This window comes from Gavia stellata, chromosome 5 (assembly GCF_030936135.1).
Source record: "Gavia stellata isolate bGavSte3 chromosome 5, bGavSte3.hap2, whole genome shotgun sequence".
Taxonomy (NCBI): domain Eukaryota; kingdom Metazoa; phylum Chordata; class Aves; order Gaviiformes; family Gaviidae; genus Gavia; species Gavia stellata.
The window spans coordinates 64,661,954-64,687,192 of NC_082598.1; the positions used below are offsets into that span (position 1 = coordinate 64,661,954).

The 25,239-nt window shown below is 52.1% G+C and overlaps 1 protein-coding gene across 1 annotated transcript in view; it reads left to right on the top strand.

Moving 5' to 3' along the window:
* LOC132317155 (hydrocephalus-inducing protein homolog) overlaps positions 1-23,583 on the top strand; it is a 69,988-nt gene extending 46,405 nt beyond the window's left edge. The window contains exons 19-35 of the mRNA XM_059818237.1: positions 371-626; positions 2,611-2,754; positions 4,165-4,308; positions 5,164-5,477; positions 13,254-13,449; positions 15,399-15,533; positions 16,078-16,287; positions 17,168-17,305; positions 18,298-18,475; positions 19,000-19,062; positions 19,094-19,128; positions 19,877-20,010; positions 20,811-20,950; positions 21,817-21,954; positions 22,071-22,252; positions 22,645-22,794; positions 23,386-23,583. Coding sequence (XP_059674220.1) covers positions 371-626; positions 2,611-2,754; positions 4,165-4,308; positions 5,164-5,477; positions 13,254-13,449; positions 15,399-15,533; positions 16,078-16,287; positions 17,168-17,305; positions 18,298-18,475; positions 19,000-19,062; positions 19,094-19,128; positions 19,877-20,010; positions 20,811-20,950; positions 21,817-21,954; positions 22,071-22,252; positions 22,645-22,794; positions 23,386-23,583 — 2,755 coding nt within the window. The remainder of the gene's footprint in view (positions 1-370; positions 627-2,610; positions 2,755-4,164; positions 4,309-5,163; positions 5,478-13,253; positions 13,450-15,398; positions 15,534-16,077; positions 16,288-17,167; positions 17,306-18,297; positions 18,476-18,999; positions 19,063-19,093; positions 19,129-19,876; positions 20,011-20,810; positions 20,951-21,816; positions 21,955-22,070; positions 22,253-22,644; positions 22,795-23,385) is intronic.
* Positions 23,584-25,239: the final 1,656 nt, after the last annotated feature.

Genomic DNA, 25,239 nt, shown 5'->3' on the forward strand with positions numbered 1-25,239 from the left:
TTGCCGTATTAAACTGCCTTTCTCGTGACCCACGAGTTTTTTCCATCTTATTTTCTCCCCCCTGTCCTGCTGAGGAGGGGAGTGATTGAGTGGCTTGGTGGGCACCCGGCGTCCAGCCAAGGTCAACCCACCACAATGTTCTTCATGAAGCTTTTCCCTGCTGTACACAACCAGAGCAGCTGCTGGATGGTGATAAACTTCGGGGCAACCAAGGTCTGGCTCTTGCTGTAGCTTTGAGCTAGGTCAGCCTTTTGGGAGGTGCCTTTATTGCTGAGTGTGCAGTCGGATAATGCCTTCAGGGTACTGAAGCTGGGTGATTGCTGGGAAATGGCAGCTCCCGTGACATTTTCCATCTCTGCTTCTCTTCTAGCCTGGATCCCTGCTGCTACCGCTTCAAGATGACGAATAAAGGGCGACGCACCCAATACCTGTATTGGACAACAGAAGGTTTCAGCCCATTTCACCGGCATCGTCGTCTCCCTGCCATTGGTGCCACCAAGGGCAAAGATTCCGCCCAGAACCCCAAACCTGCCTGCCCCGTGTTTAAGCTTCGGCCTCTGAGGATGGAGCTGATGCCGGGCAAGACTGTGGAGATGACGCTGGAAGGCTTCTCCAGCACTCCGCAGGTGAGGTCCCCCATGAGGGCTGAGCCTTTCCCATCAGATCACGTCCACTGGGACTTCTTTTGCAGCCCCTTGACATTTGCCTGCGAAAATGAGCAAGAGCTTTCCAGAAACTGTTTTAATGCCACAAGTTACGATGGGAGCACCAGTTGTTTTTCTTGCTGGCCACCATCAGTTGCTAAGGCTTTTTTGTGTTTCTAGAGCTACCATAAACCCAACTTGCTGACACCAAAATGGGGGCTGAAGGAAGTATTGCTACTTCAGGGGCCAAGGGCAGCTTATAAGGTGTCGTGTGCTGGGGCAGAAAGGAAGGGCAGGGCAAATAAGTTCTACTTACACTAGGGGCACAGGCAGAAAGTAGATTAAAAAATGCAAGGTCATCTATCTGGGGGAAGCAGTGAGCAAAACAAACCACCTGTGAAGGGAGGGAGTGTCTGGGAGCAGCATCATTTTTCCTCTGTAGACAAACGTAAGCAGAGGGCTTGTCTAGCACTGAGTCCTGGAGGAAAAAAAAACGAACAGGGTGTGTCAGCTCTAATGATCATTCCCCATGTGGGAGCCTGTTCCCAGGGACCTTTATAATTGGCAGCTTGACTTTTGTCAGTATTTCCATAACAGCTCGCCCCAGTCTCTCAGCCAGCCCCGGTGTCCCAAGGGCAGCCAGGTCTTGCAGCACCCTTGGATGGCAGCTGAGAGGGGGGGGATTTCAGCAGGGTCACTGGGCGTTCTCCCTGGACCCTTCTTTCCAGGGGGAATCCAACTCTGCAGAGAAACTGCCAGCTACCCCTGGTGTGCATTCCCTGGCTCCAGGACCACTGGGCACAGATGTTTAAGCAACTATGGACTAAATCTGCATTAAGCTCCTGCTGATACCAGTGCTTTGAAAGGTTTTTTAAAGGGTTGCCTCAGTGGCAGCTTGAGGAAGACTTGATTACTCACTCAATTGACTGTGATGGGATTGTCCCTGTGCAGTTCTGAGCCCAAAGGTTTTGCTGAAGAGGGAAAAAGGTACTGGAAAGGAAACAAAGTGATCAGGGCACTGGTGAGGGTGTCTTGCCTGGAAAGGCCAAAGGGGATCTGTGAGCTCAGCTGTGGCTGCCTGGCTCATGCAGTCAAAGCCCAGACCCTGGGAGTGGGCTTTCCACCTTACTTGGGTCTTGGGAACTTAATTTTCTTCAGGTTGGTCAGAAGCCCAACTGCCTGCACTGCACATGCAACACAGATGGTTTTGGAGGCTGTAGACTCCGAGGAGTTGTTGGGTTGTGGTGTTGTACCAGAGGGAAGAATGAGAAATGACAGGAGGAATTTGGGAAAGTGAAACCATGAGAAATCAGGAAAAAGTCTTGAACATAAGAGCATCCAGCTTCAGCAGAGGGTTTTTGTGTGGAGTGCAAGACATCTCTTTCCTAGGGAGATTTCTTTTCAAAGCAGCTCTAGAAGGGCACAGTACATCCTAGGAATGAGTGATCCCCTCTTTACCTGAAGGCAGGCTGGCTATTTGGGTTTTTGCCATGTATCCTTTCCACTAAGCTTCCAAGGGAGGGTTTGCTGGCATTGGCCCTTCTACCACTTGTTTCCCTTAATATAGTTATATATTTTTTTAATCAGTTCCTACAGCTTTTTGTAAGGATTATGCTTAGCGATGGGGCACATCAAAACAAGCATCATTTGGGGCAGGGATTATTACGATTGTAGACAGCACGTGACTCAAGTGCCTTTTGTGGATGTTGGGGTGTAGCGGTATGGATGTTTGAGTGCAGCATAAATAGGGTGTAGCATAGAAAGAGAGAGGGCTGTTGAGGAGACGAGTGACTGTCACTTTAGGGCAGTAATACCTGTTGATGGTTGATGGCCAAGATCCCATGGCACAGTTTTTATCCAGGCTATCAAAATCCTTTATGTCCACAGTCGGGTGGCTAGCAAATGCGGGGTGTTTTCTGGACACCCTGCTAGCACCCGCCGGGTGACGTGTGACTCTTGCATGCAGGTAGTGAAGGAGCGGCTGCTGTGTCACGCCATGGTGGGGAGCAAGGCAGGGAAGGCACAGATCATGCAAGTGGACGTCACCTGTGAGTTTGTTGCTCCCATTCTGCAAATATCCTCCAGAGAAATCACTTTCCGGGTGGAGAAGGTAAGTCTGCGGATTGCATGCTGGCATTGAATAGCTTGGCTGATGACTGAGAGCCCGTGGGGTGTGTGTGCTTGTGTTCAAAGGGGGAAGTTAAATATCTTGTCCGAGTCCTCAGGGCTTTGACTATTGATTTGAGCAGGACCAAGTTTTTGCCATTAACACCGAGATCATTATTTCGCTCCTCTGGGCTTGGGGACAGTCTCACCAGCCGTATTCGGCCTTTCTTGATGTGGATACAGAATTGAGCTGCTGAGCCAAGGGCACAGGGTGAGACGTGTGGGACCCACGAGAACAGCGTGGGCTTTGCGCAGCCCCCTCGTGTGCTGGGGCTGCGGGTGGGAGAGCAGAGAGCTGCAGCTGAGCAATGCTAAACCCCCTCCTCACCCCTCCTGAGGTGCTTTGTAAAGTAAGTGAGGACGTTTTCAGGGATGGGACTGGTTTTTAACTTCACTGATGTAAAACTGAGATTACAGCTGCTCTGCTGAAGGGGGATTGTGGCCACTTCTAGAGAGACACCAGTTTCTGTACTCAGTATAAAGGGAGGTTTTTGAGGATCCTCCTTCAAGGCACAGTGAAGTCTGAACACTGATCCTGTAGGGGAGCTGAGAAAAACTGAGAGAGCTGTCAGCTCCTCAGGCTGATGAGGGAAAACTGTCATCTCTTGTCTCTCTTTGCCTTCTCTGCTCTTGGTATGCTCTTTGCATTTCCCCAAGCCTCACTTTCTTCAAAGGACCCGCAGATGTCCTTCAGCTGCAGTGATGGTAATATCAACACAAAGCAGGAGCCCTCTAGTCTCTGGATCCTGACTCCTGCATCATCTTTCTCTCTCCCGTGAGGTGTCTGAAAAAGAGAAGATACTTCATTATTTAGTTTCTGTGTTTTCAGGTCTCTCCTCTGGTTCCCAGGCTTCCAGAGAAGCACAAAATCCTGTGAGCAGGGAGTTCAGATTTAATTAGAAGCTTTTCAGCTCTGCCTGATGTCTGCCTGTGGTCTGCTTGATGCCACACGCTCTGATTTATCGAGTACTACGAAGCTGCAGCTGATTGATGTCAATACACCCCAAAGTAGTTTCCCAAAGCCTGTCTAGTTTATATAAACCACGCAGAGACAAAAGCTCTGGGTTCACGTTCTCTTTTGATCTTGTTCAAGCAGCTGCCTCCTCTCGGGGTCCTATCCCCCCATCTGTACGTGAGACTGTTTCCCTGTCCCCCGGGGGATGCTGTAGTTTCTAAAGATGAAAAGCATCTGATCTACTTCAAGGAAACCTTTCTAGAAGGGTAGAAGTGAATAAAAATAGTAAATAGAGATGTATGCTCTTTTGGGGTTGAAAACCTTGAAATGCATCAGAGAGGGGAAGGAGGTCCGTGGCCGCTTCAGGTTGCTTTTTTTCCTTGTCTCCTGTTTCTGTAGCAACCCAGTGATGTCCTAACTCTTCAGTACCAGCCTCTTTCATTAAAAAACATGTCCTCCCTGCCACTCAGCGTTGTCCTGGCCTTGGAGCAACCCTTCGTGATCTGCGATGCGGACCGGCAGCCCCTCCCCGCAGATGTTCAGGTGAGCAGCCGTGGACCTTCCTGCTGGTGGGGTTTGAAGAGGGAGGAGAGTGGTGGTGCATTTCTGTTGGGAGGTCCTCTGGTAGAGAGGTTTATTCTTTAGAATCAGCAGTAGACTGGCCTGAACTAAATTAGATTTGAAACGAGTTGCTGAAGGAAACGAAATATCATCTGAATTGGGGAAATGCGTCCTGGCTCTAAGCCATGAGGAGAGGGGAGCGTGCAACTAGGTCTGGGCACGCCATGTAGTAAAGGTGTCTCCTGGAAACCATCCTAGCTCTCCAGCAGCCATCCTTGGATAACCTCAAGAGCAGCTTGCTCCCTTCAAGGGCAGCCCTGCTTTCAGGAAGGCTGAGGATGCTCCTCCAGCTGCTCCCTGGCACCTGCCCCGTTGTTGGTGGAAGGTGTTGGGTATGGACTCTGCTAAACGTGTTGTGGTAGGCACGGCCACCATTTCTGTGCCGTGCCAGTGACTAGCACCTGCAAGGGTGAGGCTGCAATGCCGTTGCGCTTGTGCTGTGAGGAAAAAGATGTTCCTCTAGAGTTGGGGCAAAAGGCCCGGGCTTGCCAGAGTGCTGGTTTGGTTATGTATTTAGCGTATAGCTTCTGTGGGTCCAGAATTCAGGAGGACAATATTTCTTTCCCTCTTGTATGGATGCAGAGCCCAGAGGCATGAGCGTGAGATAGTCTCAGACCAGAGTGGTGTGGTGCTTGCGGGCAGGCGCACACTGTGAAGAAAAGGAAGGATGAACTGAGAAGGCCACGTTGGGGTCACACGTTGAATATTTACATTTTCATGCCGTCAGACCTTGGGACTTCATCACACTGGTGGTTAATACTCTTCATCTCCTTGCAGCCCATGAAGCTGGAGATAGAAGAGGAACTTCATCTCTCCATCAGATTTAACCCTGCTTATGAAGAGGGTTTGAATACCTGGGTAGCAGAGAAGGCTCTGAAGATACGCTTTCTCGAGCACCCTCAGGAGGAGCAGGTCACCGTTCGGGGAGAAGTCTACTTCCCCAATCTCCATTTCCCGACCATGGCCGTGGACTTTGGGTGCCTCTTGAATGACACCGAAGCTGTGCGTTACGTCAAGATGACAAACTGCAGCCCACTTCCTGTCCGGTACCACTGGTCCTTCCTGATGGACAGCCACGTGAACCAGATGAGGTATGTGCGCCTCCACCCTCTCCTTGAAGCTCTTCTTCCCAGTGTCCTGTTTGTACTTTGCAAAGACCAAGCTGTTTGCCTGGCATCCGACAAATTGCTTTCAACTTTCCTTTGTGGAAAGAACACCTACCAGGTGTGGTCAGGCTAGATGCGCAGGGAATAGGTGATCTCCACTAGTTTGATGCTGGGAAAGAGGCAGCATTCTCCAGCCAAGCTGGGACTGTAAGACGCTACCAACACTTTTTGCATAGCCCGTAACCTACAATCCTGCTTTGTCTCTGGAGCTACAAAGCCACGCTTAGGCACTTGGAGAAGCAGATCTGTGACGGGAGCTCTCTTCCTTCCCTGCCAACCCTATTTGTTGTCATGCCATACGAAGAACCTACACAGGCACTGCCACCAGAACGATGTGCCGCTGCCCCAGTCTCTTGCTGCTGCTTTACCGTAGCCCCTGTACTGGTTCCCCTGGGAAGGAAAGCTGGTATGGAAAGCTGCTTTCTCAGACCTTCGTGGCCTGAGGCAAACACCACCTTGGTGAAGTGAGTTTTCATCTGTTCAATGGTACGTCACATTCACCAAACAGCTCTTCAGTGTTTTACAGCAAAATGGCAGGTTCTGCTGCAGCTTCGGGTACAGCTGTAGATGTTGGTGGGAGGACTTGTCTGAACATCCCCTGGGAGCAGGGCCACCCAGCGCTGGTCTGTGGTTTCCAAGCCAATCTGGCAGTCATGCCGGAGCACGTCTATAAACACGTTTCTAGCAGTTCCTCATGCTGTGGCCTCTCTACATAGTACAAAAGTCTAGTCTGGGCAGTTTTGATTACAGTAGCAAATGGTTTTTCCATAATGCCCTAGGAAACCGAGCAAAGTTAGCCATTGTGCCTTGACGTGCTGCTATTAGAAATACTAGAGATCATCAATAAACAGTTTTGTTTAGGGCATTGGGATCTGTCTCAGAGGAGACGACCTATTGGGAAGTGGAAATTAGCTATGGCTATGAGGAGGGCTTGGAGGAGAAGACCTGGGCATTGGGGTAGCCCATTCACAGCTGGGTCTTGCCAAGTAACAAGAAGTCTTCAGTGTGGCCCTTCTTGATGCATGGCACCTTCAAGAACAGACCCTAAAATGCAGAGGAAAGTCTGCAAAAGCAGGTGGAGGGAGATGGGCAGGGGAAGAGGAGCAGGGCTGTAAGCTCAGCTTGGAGGCCCCTGTCATCCCCTGGTAAATTAGATTACTGTTTAATTACCAGCTAAAGGGAAAATCTAATTTTGATGATAGAACAATGCATGTGTTTTATAATAAGAGAAACAAACAGAGTGAAGCTGTGTGGAATTAATTTCCTCTAGGGCCACTTGTTGGCTGGTTGCCTGTTGATCTTGCCTCTTCTTTTTTTAGAACCAGTTTAGGTTTTTGGAAATGTGAATGCTGACTCAGTTTTCAGCTTTTGATAACCCTGGTCTCCACCTAAATGGGCTTTGCTGGACCTGAGCCTGCAGGTGCTCGTTCTTCCAGTGGATGCAGAGTCACCCAACTCTGCTGAGTTGGTAGCAGTTGAGGGTCCAAAGCATCTGGCAGGATAGCAGCCTTGGCTCCACAGGGTTGGGCATAGCCCCTTTGCTGGCTCATTAGCGCTGTGGACGTTACGACAGCTCCCTTTTCTGCTCTGCATGTTGGTTATGCAGTAATGTACTCTCTCCGGGTCCCTCAGCAGACGCCATGTGATCCTCTGTGGCAGAGCTGGAAATGAAGACTGTCTCCAAGCTATTAACACCTCAAATTGCTCATGAAGAGCCCTGCAGAAGGGCAACATGTCAGATACTATTTCTGGTCCACATTAAGCACTGTTGGTATTCTAGATTGTCAGATCAAGGTCACTCAGTCTGACACTGAGGGAATCAAACATCAGGTCTCACGAAGGTGAGATCAATAGAATTTAACCGTCCATACATCTAACCTTGCTGGAGCCAATCATCAGAGACTCCCAGCAGCATCAATCAGACACACATGTTTATTTTGGACAGGAGAGAAGAGTGTTGTTTCTCTGCCTGGAAGGGATGCTGTGTGCTTAGATCTTTTTTTTTTTTTCTTCTAATTGTTCAACCCATTTTTTCCTCCTTACTCTTCAGTCACTGCTGCTACTTTGAGCAGAGCAATCATAGAAGCAGCAGAGTCCAACCGTTGCTGTGTGGTTGGACTTGCCGAACTCATGCCAACCCATGCCCCTTCTCTGATACGGCTGAGCCATAACTCTCTCCTGGTTACTCTTCTTCTATGTGGTTAGAGACAGAGTAGGAATAGGCTCTCCTTACCTCTTGGACCTTTGCTAGCTCAAAGCCAAGTTAAGCCTTTGCACCAAGATGTTTTCTGCAGTGTTGGAAAGGACCTCCAGAATGGCCCAGCAGGAGATAATAGATCTGGAGTCAATTTCAAACGTTTCCTCATCTTTCTTATCTTAAAGGTTTCTTCCTGAAATGCAGATTTGTTCCCCTTTCTAAGGGCAGTACCCAGCTCCTCAGCTTTGTTTGGGAGTCCCATCAAAAGGAAGACATTAAATCCAAGGGCTATACAAGGCATTTCTTAGAGACCTGTGACAAAGGCTGCCAAAGGCTCCTCCCCAAACTTAGCTGTTCTCTAGAGTTTCCATCCTTTATTAAGGATCCATGCCTTGTCATTTCCTTTGAGCATTGCTGTTCCTGCATCACCTCTTTGTCCCCTTCACGCGAGACATGTTCCCTCCCTGGGATAGAGCTAACACACGCCATGCGGTCCGTGTGCCAGGGTGGATCAGCAGGAGCTGTGCACCTCCGTGGCACATGTCAGGTCCCCTCCGTGTGTTGATCCGACGTCTCTGGAGAGTGGGAGCATCTTGGCTACAAATCCAGCATAATGAATTGCCGGTAGATTCTTTGGGGAAAGGGATTGTTGGGCTAAACATGTAGAAGATGACTCTTCCCTTTCCATCCAGGATTTTTTCAGCCAATTTGTTTTGAACAAACCAGCAGCCTTATCTCCTCCCAAGTGGATCTTCCTATAGCATTAGGAATTCCTTATGCCGCTGCCATCTCTCCGTGCATGTCCCTTGGCAGGTTGCCCTGCAGGGACCCTGCGAGCCAGATTTTGTCACTTGGTAGTGACAAAAAAACCCCACAACCCCAAGTCTGTGTTATATTTGATGAGTTTTTTGCTTTGCTGATGTTTTTATAACAAGGAAGATGGAAAACGTAGAGAGTGAGAAACCGGGCAAGGCAAAAATTTGACAGCAGTGCTCTGTCAGCAACCAGAGGGGAGAGGTAGCAACATGAGCAGCGAGAATATACATCAGAAATGCATACATCCACCGTGCCCCTGCTGCTGGGGAGTCTGGGATGGGTGACAGTAGAGCATACCCCCTTCTCACCCCCCAGTGCTATCAGCTCCTTGGGGCAGTACGTTTTGGGCTTTGGTAGCCCTATGGGTGCTCATTCTCCTGCTTCAATCCCATGGGTAACTCAGAAAAGGAGGACTGAGTCATGATGGAAATGTGCTGCTGAAGGAGTCCTTCAGCTGCGTGTGGTTTGGCAGCAGCCGAGAAGCGGTTTGCTCAGTGTAACAGAGAAGTGGCCTCTTCTTTCTTGGAGACGAAGTCTCTTGGAGCAAGGGCTGGGTGCCGGGCAGGCTTCACTTCTGGGGTGGCAGTCCGGCTGCCGTGAGCGGCTTATGGAGAGGCTCTGTACTCCTGGACAGAGGCACTGGGGAGCTGAAGCAAGGGAGACTTGGGGAAATTTGCAACCTGTTCCCCTCCAGAAAGGATGAGAAGTAAATACAGTGAGTGCCAAGGAGGGGTTTGGAGCCAGGAGTAAGTGAGCATATGTTGTTACCAAGTCTGTATTAGAGACATAAACCCATATACTAGGTGTGTACAGTGATGCTTTATCAGAACAAAGGTTGGAGGGTGATGATTTCCTATTTGAAACATGTCTGTAAGCTTGCTGCTTCTCTGCGTTCACCTTCAGCATGGTGACCCTCACCACGTACCCTCCAGCTCTGTGCCTTCCAGCACGACACTGCTTTTTCCCAGCTCATTTGCTGGGAAGCTGCAGGTTTGAGACAGCTTCTGCTGCCCCGGGGCTTCTGACCAACGGTTTCACTGTTGAGCACCTGGAGGACTTTTACCTGGGCCATCGCGATGGAGGTTGGAGCCCAGAATGGCTGCATGGGAATCACTTCAAGTATTACGCTTGTGTTTTCTGAGGCTCAGCCTCCTCCTTTGTATGAGGGTGACAGACCCCGAGAGCTTTCCTTTGCCCTGGCAGACTGGGGAGCAGCCCCAGGGAGTTGGAGGAGTGGATTTAGGGCAAGGGAGGTGAAGGAGAACCCATTGCTTGGGTGAAAAGCGCTGCACATCCCCCCTGAGGTGCTGTCAGGCAGCTGATTCTCTCCCTGGCTTTGTCCTGTGCCATCAGGACAAAGCTTGGGAGATGTCCATGTGTCATCCACGCCCTGAGTGGGCTGCGGTTAGATGGGGGTTGCCTTCTGGTTTTACAGCTGGCCAGCAAACGCTGGTTGGAAGGTGACTTCTTGCTGTGCCAGCAATGTTCAGCTAGGGAACCTGGGGAGCAGCCGACTTCTCTCTTTGCTTTCTGAACGTCTTCATTACCCAAGGCTCACAGTGGGAACCCGCGGTACGTTTGCACTGCAAACGCATCCCTCTCCCTATAAATGCCATTATGCCTGTGCTGCCTGGATGGCTCATGCTTTAATTGCTGCTGGGCTGCTGCTCAAGGCCCCGTCTCCGCAGAGCTTTACTGTTTATGAAACAAAATGTTGATTTTTTTTTTAATTTTTTTTTTTTAATTAATTTTTTTTTTAAGGCAGATGAGGAGAGTACCAGTCAGGGAGATCGTTTCCCAAGACATCATCACACATTTCTTTTTTAGAAAGGGCGGGATCTGTCTGGCATGTGCCAGTGCTCTGTTTTCCTGTTGTATCACTGAGGAGGCAGGAGGTTGTCCCGGCGTGGAGTAGCAGCAATGCGTGCTGTTCCTCTCAAAGTCAGGTGGCCAAAGCCAGTGTTTTGGTCCTCAGTGGTTTCTTTGCCAATGATTTCTTTGGCCACCGCCACCAGCTCCATGTGCTGTACGTGAGGAGCCACTCTGTGCTGCGATAAACTCTGTTAAAGGTCCCTGTGAAAAAAAAAATAATCTCTCATCCAGCTGGCCCATCTCTTCATCCCTGAAAATAGCCACAGTGTGAAGAACTGCCATTCCTTCTGCCCTCGTAGCTGCACAGGAGCATTGATTCACAGAATCATAGAATATCTCAAGTTGGAAGGGACCTGTAAGGACCATTGAGTCCAACTCCCTGCTCCTCGCAGGACTACCTAAAACTAAACCATATGCCTAAGAACATTGCCCAGACGATCCTTGAACTCTGACAGATTGCCGTGCTGCTCGCAGAAGCAGGTGGATTGTCTTTGCCCACTCAAAAACCAAGTAGCAATTGTGTTAAGAGTGTATGGCCCCTGTGTTCAAACAGCTCGGGTGAGGACTTTGGGATGTTGAGGAGGTATCACCATAAATCTACATCTCCTGACTCGGAGAGGGAGGCAGGCAGGGGCAAAGAGAGGGGAACCCTTTAGCTCTCTACAGCAGAGCAGCTTGGGGAGGACTTCAGCTCACAGGGAGATTTCATGGGGCTCTGCAAAGGAGCTGGAGTTGTTATTAATAACTCTCAGGAGTTGATATTAACCCACAGTATTCATCAGAAGCGCTCTAAGAGCCGCAGTTTCATTTCCTTGCTAGGGTGGATCACAGGTAGCAGTTTTGGGACAGCCACTGTGATGATGGCCAGGCTCATGCGCCGAACTGGTGCGTGGCCTGGTGCGTAGCTGGAGGGCTTCAAGGTGCTCCTGGCCCTGGATATTTGTACTCCCATGCTGCAGGCATCTCCCTTACCACCCAGGAGAAGTAGTGTTCAGCTGCAGGCTGCCCAGAGGCGCTGCTGTTGCAGCTGAGCTCAATTTATTTCATCCTTATGTAGATGCCCAAGATCGTGGCTGCTGGAGGTGTTGAGCAGTTTGGTCGCCCATCGGTGCACCCCAACACATATTAAGGTGCCTCGGATGAGAGGAGTGAAGGTTGTGCAGATGGGCTTGGAGATGGGCGACGCTCTGCAGGGGCAAGCGAACGCCTTCGTCCCCTCCAGTCCTGGTTTGTTCTTCCACGCAGACAGTGCCGCGGTTGTCTTTGGGGTCCCCCATGGGGTCCCAGCAGGAGGCAGAGGGAGGGCTGGGGAGGGGTGATAGCACCGCTGCTCATCGGTCCCTGCTTGGGGAAGGTCGCCTGGGCCAAGCCTTGTTCTTGCATGTGGTTGCAGGAAGGCCAAGTCAGGTGAGACCTCCTGGGGGTTGTGAAGAGCAGAGCCTCTAATCCAGAAAAGAAAACCAGCCTTAAATAACAAGCTACAAAGCTAAAGAGAAATATTCATTTGGGAGCATGTCAGTAAAGGCACCAAATTCCCAGCTGGGAATGAAGCACCCAGGCTGCTGTAAAAAAATCTGCCTTGTTTGCCTATGGGGAACACTTGCAAATAGGCACAGTGACAGGCAGGCATGGTTCGAGTGCGTGCCATTTGAAATAGGAGCAGAGTTACTGTGCGATTTGAAACAGGGAACATAATCTGAGTCACCTGGGAACATTTGAAAAAGTTATACCATGTACTTTTTCCTGAGAGATGTTGGTCAAACCATAAACTCAGCTCTGTTTGTAAAACGAGCCGTAGAACTGCTTTGTGAATCATTTGCCAAATTGGTCCTCAACCGGTTTGCGTTTAGAAACTGCTGGGGAGGTAACCACGCCATCGGTAAATGCCACGTCGGTTCCAACCTTCTTTCAGCAGAGCTGCTGCCCTTTTAGCGTGAGGTGCTGTTGGAGCCATTGTTCTGGGATCGGGGAATACCTGCGGCACAGCAGGGAGCTGAATGATGTCATCGACGTTTGCTGTATATTGATTAAAAATGGCCAGAGCTTCCTTCCCCAAAGTACTAATCGCTGCTGCTTTGGCGCTCATCAGGGATCAATGGGCTGTTTAATTGCGAGCCTCTGCTTGGAATTGTTTGACGTGTCTTTCCGTGTTGCCGTGCGCGTGCGAGGGTGTCCCACGCTGGGCTCCGTGGGTGCCCCGAGCGGTGCTGGGCTCTGTCCGGTCCGGGCACAGCAGGCTGCGGGCTCCACCCCTGCTCCTGCCTGATGGAGCTTTGAGAAAGCCACCAGCATCCCTGCTTGCTCGTAGTGACCTGTGGCTGCGGGTAATTATCAGGGAAAATATTCAGGATAAAGGTGTAGTAGAGCTGCAAAATTTCTTGCTTTGGCCCTCTGGGTGAGGAAGGCATGGTCCGCGGCGGTGGGTGCTTTCAGGAGGGCACCGGTGGGTCTGTACTGGCTCATCGCGGTCCAGATCTGCCCCTTTGCATCTCAGCCTCACCTTTTTGCACAGTTTGTGTCTCTTCTCCTTTTCTGCTGCACTTTTCACCTCCCTACAAGCCATTCCCCTCTGTCCTCTTCCATTTCTCCTTGCAGCCAGTTGCCAGCTGCCTGCACAGCTGCTATACCAGCATCGTCCCTGGGCAGCCCCAAGCGTTGTCCTGCTCCATCCTGGTTTCGGAGCTGCTGGGTCAGACCCATCACTGAGCTCACACCACCAGTGCCCACCCAGGGGCCGCATCCTGCCAAGGGGCCGCTGGTGCAGGCTCCCCTCCCTCCCACTGCAGGTCTGTGACCAAAGTTACGTTCTTTTCCAGGTTCAGCCCTCCAGCACCTAAATTTTTCATCAAAGCCCAACCACCTAAGAAGGAGGGAGGCCGGTCGGCGTGCTCAGCATCTGCAGAGAGCAGCTCCAGGGACGGGGGTGCGGAGGAGCCAGCCGAAGCCCTGGCAGCAGCAGTGGGGGATCCTGCCCAAGAGCCAGCAGTTGGAGATGACTCCCTGGAAGCAAAGGTAGATTTTCTTCTCTGCCTACCATCTGTGTTGCCTCCCCCAGCTTTCCACTGAAAAGCCGTGCTCGTGCCAACCTCCCTTTTTGCTGCCCTGCTGCCACATGCCCTGAGAGCGGGCTGGGCATCAGGGCCAGCGGCTGGACGCGGGGCTTCTGGGGAGGGAGAAATAGGACAGTTTTGCTTGGAGAAGGCCACTCAGATTCTCCTGACTCACGTTGGGTTTGGGGTTTTTTTGTTTTTTGTTTGGTTTTGGGTTTTTTTGTTTACAACATCAAAGGAGGCTTGTATCTGCATCATGATGTGAGGGCTTTCAGTTTCCTTTCTGTCTCAAGCTGTGCCAAGTACTGATCTGCATGTAGCACCTTCTCAAGCCCAGCTGGAGCCACCCGCTTTCACGCTTCTGCCTTCCCCCAAGAGCCCGTGTTGCAGTGATGGCCGCAGAGATGACTTTTTATAAAAGAAGGCTTTGCAGACAAAGTTGCCTTTGATGTGCTGACCTTCCTGGTGAACCTCGCTGCTTTGGAGCTTGACCTTGGTACTAGTGGGAGCTGGCATGTTGTTGTGCATCGTGTGGGACAGAGGCTGCTCCTAGGGCCATGGAAAAGGATGTAAGAGAGCCCGAGAGGCTCTGAAAGTGCCAGCGTTGACATTAAGTTCAAGGAGGGGACCTGCATGTGCTTACATCCAAATATCAGCAGTTTTAATGTTGTAACTCTGCACATTTTTTCTGAATCAGGAGAAATGATACCCTGTAGACGTAAAGAATAGTGTGGCTGAATGTTTTTTGGATAGAAGCATGAAAAGATCTTTATTTTGTGCTCTGTTGACATGTATGCATGGGAAGTAAACCAGGGAAATACAAGTGGACGTGGCTAAGTAGGATCCAAAATTGCTTCAAAGGATTCTTCTGGATTCAAAGGATGCTTCTAGATTGCAGTTTGGTCTTCTGCTTGTGTCACTCTATCAAGGCAATCGCCATATAACCTCCCTGGGGAGGTGGGAGACCACAGGCCTAGGAAAGATGTGGGTTAGCATCTTTGGGAATATACACTTGACAAAGCTTTGCTAAGCTTGAAAACGTAGAGACAACAGAAAGAGCATCGAGACGAGAGAAAACTCTTCCCTCCCCAGTGCTTTATCTACTGGGGAGATGGAGCCTCTGATTAGGTCTAAGGATGTCCTGTAAATATTCTTGCAGATTCTGCTGAAGTCACGGCCACAGCACAAAGCACTTCTTGACATTAGTGAACAAGGGGGTGTTCTTAAACGTCAAGAGCAGTCGCAAAGCCCTCTTTTATAAATAGCGGTCAGAAGTCCAGGGATGAGTTTCCTCTTGAGACATGGTGCCTTTGAGGTTCAATACCAGTTCTTGGCTGCTGCAAGACAGAAAAACATCTCAGCTGCCTTCTTCAGGAAGGTGCTGTTGGAGAAGAATGACCGAGCAGAGATCTTCAGCTCTCCAGCACCGATGAGTGCATGAGATGAAACCTAAGCGCCATCTGAAACAAGATAGTTGTGCTGAGCACTTTCTAAGTCCTTATTTTCCTGTTTTTAATACATCTCACTTGCAGTTGTGTTCCTCTTTTTGTCACAGAAAACCAAACCTGTCCCGGCATGGGGTTCTCGGTGTGTTCCTTGGGCAGGAGTGAGCAAAGCCAGGCTGGCACGAGGGTGCAAAGTACCCTTGAGGTCTCTGCTAGGACTCAGTGCTGGGCGCACGCAGCTTCCTCGTGCAAGCTTGCGTGTAGGAAGTGCAGATGGAGCCCGTGTCTCATCTGTGGGTGGGCTCGGACCCACGCTCAACTGATGTGAGGGACATACCCCTGCTTGATTTGTGCCCAGGTCCCATCTCAGCTGCTCCTGGCTTGGTGAGGTGGTGGAGCCTGCAGCAGAGTGGTCTCACCCAGACCAGGCAGCTGCTTTCTGCAGCTCATGGTGCTTGTTTTCCAGTTGCTGCCGTCCACTGCTGCGGAGCTGGAAGGTACTGCAGAGATGGAGGGTGCTGCGGAGACTCAGAGCCGGGTGAAGATCAAGGAGTTGATGCCGTTCACGGAGGTAGAGCCCCTCACCTTGGGAGTGGAGGAGGTAAGTGGGAATCTGACTTGCTTATGTAGCCCCCGCTCCCACTGGTGGCCCTTGGCGCTGCTCACAGAGTGGCGTCACAGCCCTCCCAGCACGTCGCACAGCACTGCTGAATCAACCGGTCATTGGAGAGGCCGTGCAGGACATGTCGTAGGGTTGGCCAAGGACGTTACCTGTGCGGCACCTATGGAGGGCATTATTCGTCCCGCTCTTACTAATCAAGTGGTCGATAGGAAATTTTTGCAGTAGATTTTGCTGTGGCATCTTGAGAGAGCAGCATGCAAATCAGAGAGAGAGAGGAGACGTCCCAAGTTACTTTGATGTACTGTATTAATGAATGTATTAGTTGGTGAGTATGGGAGATTTTTCCCATGGTTTCTCCACTGGAAAGTGTCATGGATGCAGGATGAGATTAGGATGATTTTGCCTGTGTTTGAGGAACAGGCCCCTCCAGTCATGTCTGTCCTTTGCTTCAAGCCATGGCTCTTCTTCTGCATCAATTTGGATGCTTGACATCTTGATCTCTCCTGTCCTCCCCTCCCTCCAGGTTTTTGACATCCTGCCGCTGTACGGTGTGCTGCAGCCGGGCGAGAGCCAGCGGGTCACATTCACCTTCTTTGGCCACGCAAACATCGTGGCCAGCGTCACGGCACTGTGCAAGGTGGAGGGAGGCCCGACCTATGAGATCGCGCTGAGTGGGGAGGCTTCGCTCATTGACTACCTCCTAGACACCACGGAGATCGACTGCGGGCTGAAGGTACCACGCACTTCTCTTGGCAGCGGTCTTTAAAACCATCACCGGCGGGTTGCTGCTGACCTTGGTCTAGGGGTCTCTCCCCTTCCCAGCTACTTTGTCAGCTGTACAACCTTTGAGTGATAGGTCCTGCATCCAAGGTGGTTTTTAATGGCCATCTCCATCCCCCCCCAAAGCTGGGAATTGCTCCTCTTCAGGGTTCCTAATGCTGCCTCCTGGGGCAGGCAGGATCCCAGCGGTGATCTCCAGAGGGACGTGCCTTGAGACATCCATCCACTGATCCGCTCCTAAAGCCTGAGGTGCAAGGAGATGCTCTTTTTCAGTGCTCTCGATTAATCAACAAAATAAACCAGGGAGGAAGTTAACTTGGGCTTCCTGTCACTGAAGCTGGAGAGAATGTCCCAGAATAATCCCCACTTTACTTCTTTTTGGTTAAAAACCCCACAGATATTTCCAGCTGTTGGCCCTGCATGTGTTGCACTGTCTGTCTCCCTTTTTGCTGGTATTTTGCTTGCAAGTACTTATATGCAGGTAGCTTTTCCTCTGAAATGCCTCGATGCCTCCTTCTTTGTTTCAGCTAGATGTTGGATGACACCTTAAAGGGCAGAGGGCTTGTATCCCCTCGTTTCTTTGTTACTGGTCTTTACATGGTTGTTATTGCACCTCTGCGTGCTGCCGTAAATATCTATTCCTGTGTCGGGCTAAGAGGTACTCTGTGGCTGTGGGCTCCCCGGGTTAACCCGGGAGAGTCAAGTGCCCATATGTCCTCTGCGGTCCCTGCTGCTGTGCTGTGTTCATTTCCTTTCAAGCCAATGAAAGAGGAAGGAGATGCCCAGCATCAGGCCTGTGTCTGTAACTTCCCGCTCCTCTGTCCTCTCTTCAGCTGTTTAACAAAGTCACCAAAGCAGAGGTCACCCTGCAGAACAGCGGCAAGGTGGGCTTCACCTTCGCGGTGCTCAGCCCCAGCGCGGCCACTGCCAACAGCCCTCTGCCCGGCGTGCCCCTGGTTGTGCCCAGCACGGTGAGTACGGAGGTAGCACAAGTGATTAACCCTGGCCCTTTGTCAGGCTGCCTAGGAGAGGGTTGTAGATGCCCTCTTCCTGCGAGCTTCCCAACACACAGCTCTGCTCAGACCCGCGCAGTTGTTGCCGTAAGCAGCATTGTCGGCCCTGGCAGCTTGACAGGGCTCGCTTTCGCTGCAGCTGTGTTGTGCGCTGGATAAGGGCTCGGGGGACCAAGTGGCAGGATCTGTCCCGCTCAGGAGCTTGTCCCTGCAGCGTGGAGGGGAGCGGGGAGCTGAGGGTCCAGCCCTGCGTGCAGAGGGCGAGCCGAGGAAAGCTGCGGCTGTGTCCTGTCACCCCGAGCCATGTTGCCATCTGCTTGAGTTTGCTCTCGACCTGGCTGGCGTGAGCCCAGCCCGGGGATCGGACAGTCCTTCTGGAAGCCCGGAGAGGAGGTGACCTTCCTGGCAACACCTTCTTCCTGAGATCTCATCCTGGTCTCTGCTCCTGCGTTTCCAGAGATGTATGTTTGCAGGTCATTGTGAGTCCAGATAGGCTCGTGCACCCTCGGTGTAACCGCACAGGCAGGAGATGTTTGGTTGGGGTCGTTAATAAGGGGTGAGGCCCTTCGACAGCAGCCTGGGAACCACTGACATGCTGTGAGAGGAGCTGCTGGGTCTGCTGAGAGTGCAGGCAGTTCACTCATCTTCCACAGCAGCTGGTAAAAGAGCTTTTATTTCTTCGGTCTGGCTCTTGCTAGCAGAGGTGTGCTCATGCTGAGGGTAGTCTGTGCTGTGAGAATGCATCCCTACAGGCCCTCTGAAGGACACAGTGCATCCTGGTGTAGGAGACTTGAGCTTTTGGGTAGAAGAGAGCTAGAAGGCGATGTTGTCTGATGCTTTTTTCTCTTTGAGAACCTGCCTTCTCTTCTCAGCGTGTCTATCGTCTGAGCCATCCCTCCACCAATCCCTCTTTGGTTTACATTTCCTCCCTCTTCTCTGGTGCCCTGCAGGGTTACATTGGACCAGGAAAGGAGCAAGTGCTGAAAGTCTACTACCTGCCAGGAGTGCCGGGAGTCTTTTGCAGGACTTTCCAGGTCCAAGTGGGTCACCTGGAGCCGAAAGAAATCTCCCTCAAAGGAGAGGGCATCTTTCCCAGGACCTACTTGGACCTGCCCAAGAACACCAAAGGTGAGCACTGCCTGTCTGCTCCCCAGGTAGGTCCCCGGCTTTTTCCCCCATGTCATATCATATGCCCATAGGGCAGCTCCCACCCATCTCCACCAGGCCTGGAGGTTTCAGGGCTGTCAGACCAACACTCAACCCTCTGCTTGCTTCCTGAGTGTCTAGCAGATGAGCCCATGTGGGCTTTGCCCCGGGAACCATCCTGCAGAGCTTGCCAGCATATCTGTTGGTGGCCTGCAAAGATGATGCCTAGACAGAAAAGCTTGGGAAAGCTGTAATGCAGGCTGGCAGGGATTTTGTCAGGGTTGGCTTTGCATCGCATTGCAGGGGATGAGATGCTCCTCTGTGGGGCGCAAGGTGGGTGGGAGTGAACATCAGGGTTCAGAGAGGAGTAGCAGCATCCATTTTGCATAGATTGCTCGAGGAGTTTGTTTCTGGGAGAGGCCAGCATCGGGGGAGTGGGACTTCCCAGCTTAAGTGGGCATGGTGCTGTGCCCACACTTCTATTTGTGGATGTTTTCTTCCTTCAGGAAACAAAAAGTATGAGAAGATCCTCCGAGGTGACAGCAAAGGTGGAAGACGACAGCCAGAGGGTCGAAGCAGTGGTTCTGGGGGAGCCTGCAGCCGTGGAGCCACCCACGAACGACTCGGGCACCGTGGTGAGAATGGCTGCTGCCCCGTTTGTCACGTGCCACCCTCCCGCCGTGTCACTTGGGCCCCTTGCACCCTGCAGCAGGCTTCCTGGTACCCTGCTGGCACTTGGGACCTCCCTGCCCACATCTGGCCATGATCACGCATCATCTCAGCGTTGCCCCGGGGGCTGCCCACCTCTGGTAGTTGTCCCTCCTGTAGATGCACCAGCTTCCGGACTACCCCAGGGAGAGATCCTGAAGACCATGCTCATGTGATTGAATTTATGGTACTCTGTGAATGGAGATGCAGGTCATCGCTGGGGTGTTTGTGACTCACACGCCAAGCCCTGCCAGGTTTACAGAGCTTCATAGCAGCAGCCTGACTGCGCCCTGGGACTGCGCTGTCAGTGTTCGTCTCCAAGAGGCACCAGCTTCGTTGTGGTTCCTTTTTGGAGAGAGCTTTTGTCCAAGCTGCTTTGGCAGTGACTGGGGGCAGGCAAATACTTGGAGCGCTGAAAGGTTCCTGGCTTGTCTGTCTGTTTGTCTGGCCAGATCAGCTTTTATAACAGTGACTGGACAGGCAAAGATGCTGGAGTTCATTTCCCCCCAGTTCAGGTCCTGTCTAAGAGAGCAGGAGGTGTCACAGAGACTGAGCAGCGAGACAGGAGGACCCCATCGCCCCTCTCAACAAAGCAGGGTGGGATCCTCTTTCATAGACAAGCCTCTCCCTTGGGAAGGGCCTTTGCTAACCAGCCACTGTCTTTGCTTTCCTCAGTTCGACACTCGGCTGCAGATGCAGACGGAGCAGGTGCTGATGGAGGAACACGCCCTGGAGCAGCAGAAAGCTCTCGCTTCCGGTCCCTCTGAGGAGACTGCCTTTGACCAGCGTGCTCGTCGGAGGCTTCTCAAGTTAGTGGGGACTCCCGTACCCTATCTCCAGGCACCCTGAGGGTAACACCCGGCGGCACACCCCTGCTCCTGAGAGCTCCTTGTGCCTGCAGAGCTGGGAATAGCTGGGCACTCAGCTCCCCACCGATGATGGGTTCTGTTCTTAGAGCTGAGGGGGTCCAGTGCCGACCGTCAAGCCCATCCAAACAGCACAGACAGCATCCCTGCTGACCACCTCTGAAAGAGGCAGCTCAAAGCTGGCATCTTTGTTCCAACTAACAGATCCCACTAAGCAAAAAGAGCAGGCAATGGCACAGGTTGATAAAGCCTTGACAAGCCCTACATCAGGTGGCTTGGGTGCTGGTGGGACTGCAGGGCTTACCTAAGTAACTTGTCCTTCCTTTTGCTCCTTCATGAGGAGGGACGGGCACCGTAGGCTCCAGTTCAGGAGGAAGAGGCTCTGCAAAACAGATTGTTTAGGTGTTTTCCTGAGTGGGATTACTCTGGCAAAGGACCTTCCCATGAATCTTGTAGGTGTTGATTACTGCATTTACCAGTGCTCCTCTGGGGACAGATCTGGTTGCAGAGCAGTACAAACGAATTTTTTGTTAAGGTCCCACTGGTAGTGGAAAAAGCCTTGGACCTACACTCCCCATGACTTACCAAAGACTTATTACCAGGTGGTAAGGCTCGGGTTTCACTGGCTAGAGTTGAGTTTTTACAGCAGTAAATACAGAAATACCCACTTTATTTGCATCTTCCATCCACTTGGAAACATAGCCAGGCTGTGGTTTAAGGGTGCTCCTTACTCCTCCTTTCAGAGCTGAGCTGCCCGAGGAGTATGTCCTGGACTTTGGCTATGTCATTCTCAGGAACATCCACACACACGTCATGAAGATCACCAACACCAAGCAGTTCCCTGTGTCCTTTCACACCGACGGACGTGTCCTGTGTGACACAGGTAACCAGTGCTGGGGAGACTTCACGTGGGCTTGAAGGAGCTGCCTCTGACAGATTAGCTTAAGCCACTGGACATGGGGAGTTTTTCTGAGTGCTTATTTGTATAGCTTTGTCCTCCTTAGTACGCCCTGCTTGGTGCCTCGGAGCCTGAGTTGTCCTGGCCAGCAGTGCTCAGAGACCTGGCCTGCCTGTGGCTGCCCTAACATGTGATTGCAGGGGCTGGATGTGCTGATCACTGTGGTCACCTCTGAGCATCTTCTGCTCTTGGCTACCGTGAGCATCATCTGAGTTTTTGTGCACGCAGTGGGTTTGCATTGCAAACAGATGGCCCCTTGGTGGTTTGGAAGTGCTTTGGTTTAGAGTTCATAATGTCACAGCACTTCTGTTCAGCCTTTATTGAGCAAACAGCCTGTGAGGTCCTCTGGTGTATTAAAATAGGCTTGCGAAACAGGCCTTGAGGTAAGGCTGCAGTGCCATCAGACAGTGACTGGCTGTGTCTGAAGGATGGTCAGGTGTCTCCTCTAAGTTGTTTTCCAGGGAGCACCACAGCCTGTGGGAATCGTAGTTGGAAGTTCTCCTTTGGAGAGGCCTGCGCATCCTTCCCTGGGTTGCCTGATAAAGGAATTACCGGTGCTCGTCAGCTATTATGTTTCCTTTTGACCATGCGAACCTTGGATTCTGGCTGTGAAAAGCCTTTATCCTTGAGCAGTGGCAAGGGAGAAAGAGTGGCAGGCTTCTCCAGAGAGGCAAAGAGCTGCCCTCTTCTTCACAGAGCTACCAGCCAGGACACCCGTATGGCCTTAACGTGCTTGTGACACATTTCCTGTCGCTTGAGTGTCTCAGCTGCTTTATTTTCATCTGTTCAAGGTTTCAGCGTGGACCTGGACCCTGTGAAGCACCTGCCCTGCTGCAAGACCAAGACATTTGAAGTGCGCTTCGACCCACCAAGTGCCAATCTGCCACTGGGAGCCGTGGACGTGCTCCTGCCCATCAAGGTACCTCACGGTCCCTTGCCTCCCTGTGCCCACACCACCTTTTGGGGCAGGCAGCAGGTTGGGGACAGCAGTAGATGTCACTTGGGCTCTCAGCTGGATGCTCTGTCCTTCACTAGGCAGCAAGAGGCCCCACGTTTCACGTCCACCTCCGTGCCAACGTGACTGTGCCATCCCTCTGCCTCTCCAGGGACAGACTGGAGTTCTCCGCTGTCCAGTGTGGGCAGTGCCAGGAAGAAACCGCCCAGCTCCACAATCAGCTCCAGGTCCCCTGTAAATGGTTCATCACCATGAATGAGCCTGTTAAGAAGGTAAAGCACAGACAACGTGTAGCGCTTAACTTCTTGGTTGGGTTTTCTTTGCCTCTCTTGCCTTTTCTGCCCCTGTGGCTGCCTGAGCACTTGGGCTACAGCTCGTTGAGGAAGCTTTAGAGAGTACCGAGCAAATCTGGTTCTCCTGGACCTGTTCACTAGCTGGTGCTTCACTTGTCTGCCATCTTCCCCCATTCCTCCTCCAAGGACAGTGCCTCCCCATCTGCCTGCCCTGCCTATGTGTCTTCCCTCCAGTTCTAGACCAGTGGTGGCCGCGACTGGTTTGAATGTGGATGCTCTCAGCACCGTGACAGTATCTCAGAGCACTGCAGGACCTGAGGGTCTGTTCTCGCAGACCAGGGAGACCTCCCACAATTGTTTTTTGTGCTCAGGTGGACAAACGTTTGCCAGCGAGGGTGCATCAGAAGCTGCTGCAGGAGTCGAAGGCCAAGCCCTGTGTTTTCAAGGTGCTGCCCTCGGCTGGAGCCCTGGCCCCAGGACAGCACTGCAACGTGCAAGTCAGGCTTTCACCCCCAGAAGAGGTGAGATCGGCAGGTGTCACCCCCAGGAGGTGTGGCAGGGCAGTGTGGTAACAAGAGCCCAGCACAGGGAGGAGGAGATGAGGTCTGCCTGCACATGGAGCTTTCTGCAAGCCCCGTACCCACGGTGCCTCAGTTTCCCCTGCAGCGCACTCTTCTGAGAGGGGCTTTGAAATGCCAATGGGGAGCTGGCACAGAGAGCATCAGGGCACTGCGGTGTGGCTCCCTCTCAGCACATGGGGGGAAATCTGCCTGTTTCCCCTCATCTTCCTCCTTGCATGGGCGTGCTTGCAGGCTGTAACCATCTTGTCTCTGGCTTTAACCAGAGCCAAGCCCTGAGCATAGAGGAAGACCCTTATTTCTAGCCAGTGAGAGCTCCTCTGCCTCCTTCATGTAGCTGACGTTTCCCTGATGCAGCAGAGCCAGGACTGTGTCTGGGCAACATAACCCTGAAGAAGGAGGTGAAGCAGCCCCTGAGTCCTGTGGGAGCTGAGTCCACCCATGAGGACCTTTCTTATGAGCGTTGCGCTCCCTCATGACTAGTGGAAACATGTGGTAGTCTGTTTTAGATCCATCTGATCCCCAAATACGCAGTTCCACTTCACAGCAGGATGCATCCCAATTACTCAGAGCCAGCATGCAGGTGCCGTAGCCCCTGCTGCCCTGCTGCCCCCGGTGCTGCCGTACAGCTGTGGGGCGGAGGGGACGGTGGTGGTGAAGAACCCATGCGAGTTCCCCATCGAGTTTTACTCGCTGGAGTTCGACCAGCAGTACTTGCTGAGGAGCAGGTGAGAGGGAAGGTCTGGTCTGCACGTGCATACTCCTGTAGCTCCACAGGGCTCCAGCGTTCCCAGGCTTGTGCCGGGGAGATGGAGGCAGTCCCCAGGGCAAAATCTGGTGGCATTTGAGGGTTAGCCAACTGGGCTGGCAGGCTGTGGCGGGGTTGGATAGTCTGTGTTGTTGGGAGGAAGGAATGAGGGAGAAGATAGGTTGGCTGGGGAGTCTGTTCATGGGATGGAGGTGAAGAAACACATCCCGTCTATGGTTTCTCTTCCCTACGCACACAGATCCTGCGGATGCTCAAGGACTGCGTTTGCCACACCACCTTCTTGCTGCTTCCATATGCCCCGGGTGAGAAGCTGCCCCCAGAGGTGCTGGAGTACTATCAGGACCAGAAAAGACTGCAGGATGAGCAGGCAAAGCGCAAGACTGGGGAACCAGCAGGCCAGGACAACGGTGAGGGTTTGGCATTGGCTGTCCTGAGTGTGGACACAGCAGGGAGTCCAGCCCACCTCCCCTGAGCTCTCCGTGACCTCATTCTCCATGGAAAGCCCATGCTTTTAGCAGCCACCAGTTCCCCAGCTTGGTGGAGGAATTACCGGGTGAAAGTCTGTGGCTTGGAATGCGCACCCTCTACCAGCCCTGAGTGCAGTCTAAGCAAGCTCATATCTGCCTACCATGGACTGGGGGAATAATCAGGATATCCCCTTGTGTCCCTCATCCACAAAGAGTAGGACTGGATGAGTTCTTCAGCCGGTAGAACCAGGTCTAATATCACAAGCTCTTTTGTATTCGCTCCTTCCCAGTAACAAAAGCACAAGCTCAAAATTCTGAGGGCAGAGACAGCCTGGGCAGGGAAACTCTGCCTTGGGAGTTTCTCTTCTTGGGAAGTTTTCCGTCTTTTGCACGTGGCCGTGCAAAGTGACGAATGGCAAGAGCAGATTGCCTGGCCACATTCACCCTCCTCTTCCCTCCCCATGTCCTTCCTCCTCAGCAAACTTTGAAGATGTCCAGTCTCTGTCAGATCAAGGAAGAAAGCACTCTGCTGGGATTGTTCACACCATCTCATCCCATAGCTCAGTCGTTCCCTCCTCCATTCTTGATGAAAGCCAGTCCAGCAAGGTGGACTCTAAAGTTGAATGTGGAGAGGAGGAGGAGGAGGAAGGCGCTGAGGAAAGACGTGGGACAGGTAATAACGCAAAGCCCTTCACCTATTTTATGTCTGTTGTGGCAACAGGGCCTCAGTGGAGAACTTCATTGTCATCTCCATCACTTCACTGCAGCCTGGTGCCATCTTCGCTCCTGTGGGCCCTGAATGCACTCTTGCATATGAAGTCTGTAGGATCCTGAGAAGAGTCTGGGGCAGGGACAAGGGAGAGGCCAGGGAGGTTTTGCCCAGCTGGCTGGGCTAGCATCCCTTTTTCTCCCAGCAATTCCCAGTCTCTTGCTCACCATTCCTCGCTGGCTTCGATATCCTGTAACAGCCACGAGCTCCATAGCCCCCCAGCAATGCTGTGCCATGGGCATCTCGATGCATTTGTATCTTGTCTGCTGGTTGCAGAGCAGTCCAGTTGTTCCTCCTTATCTCCCTTCTGTTGGATACACTTGTAACACCAAGCTGCCCCCCAAGGACCTCACCTCTCAGACTTGTGACATAGAGAAACAATT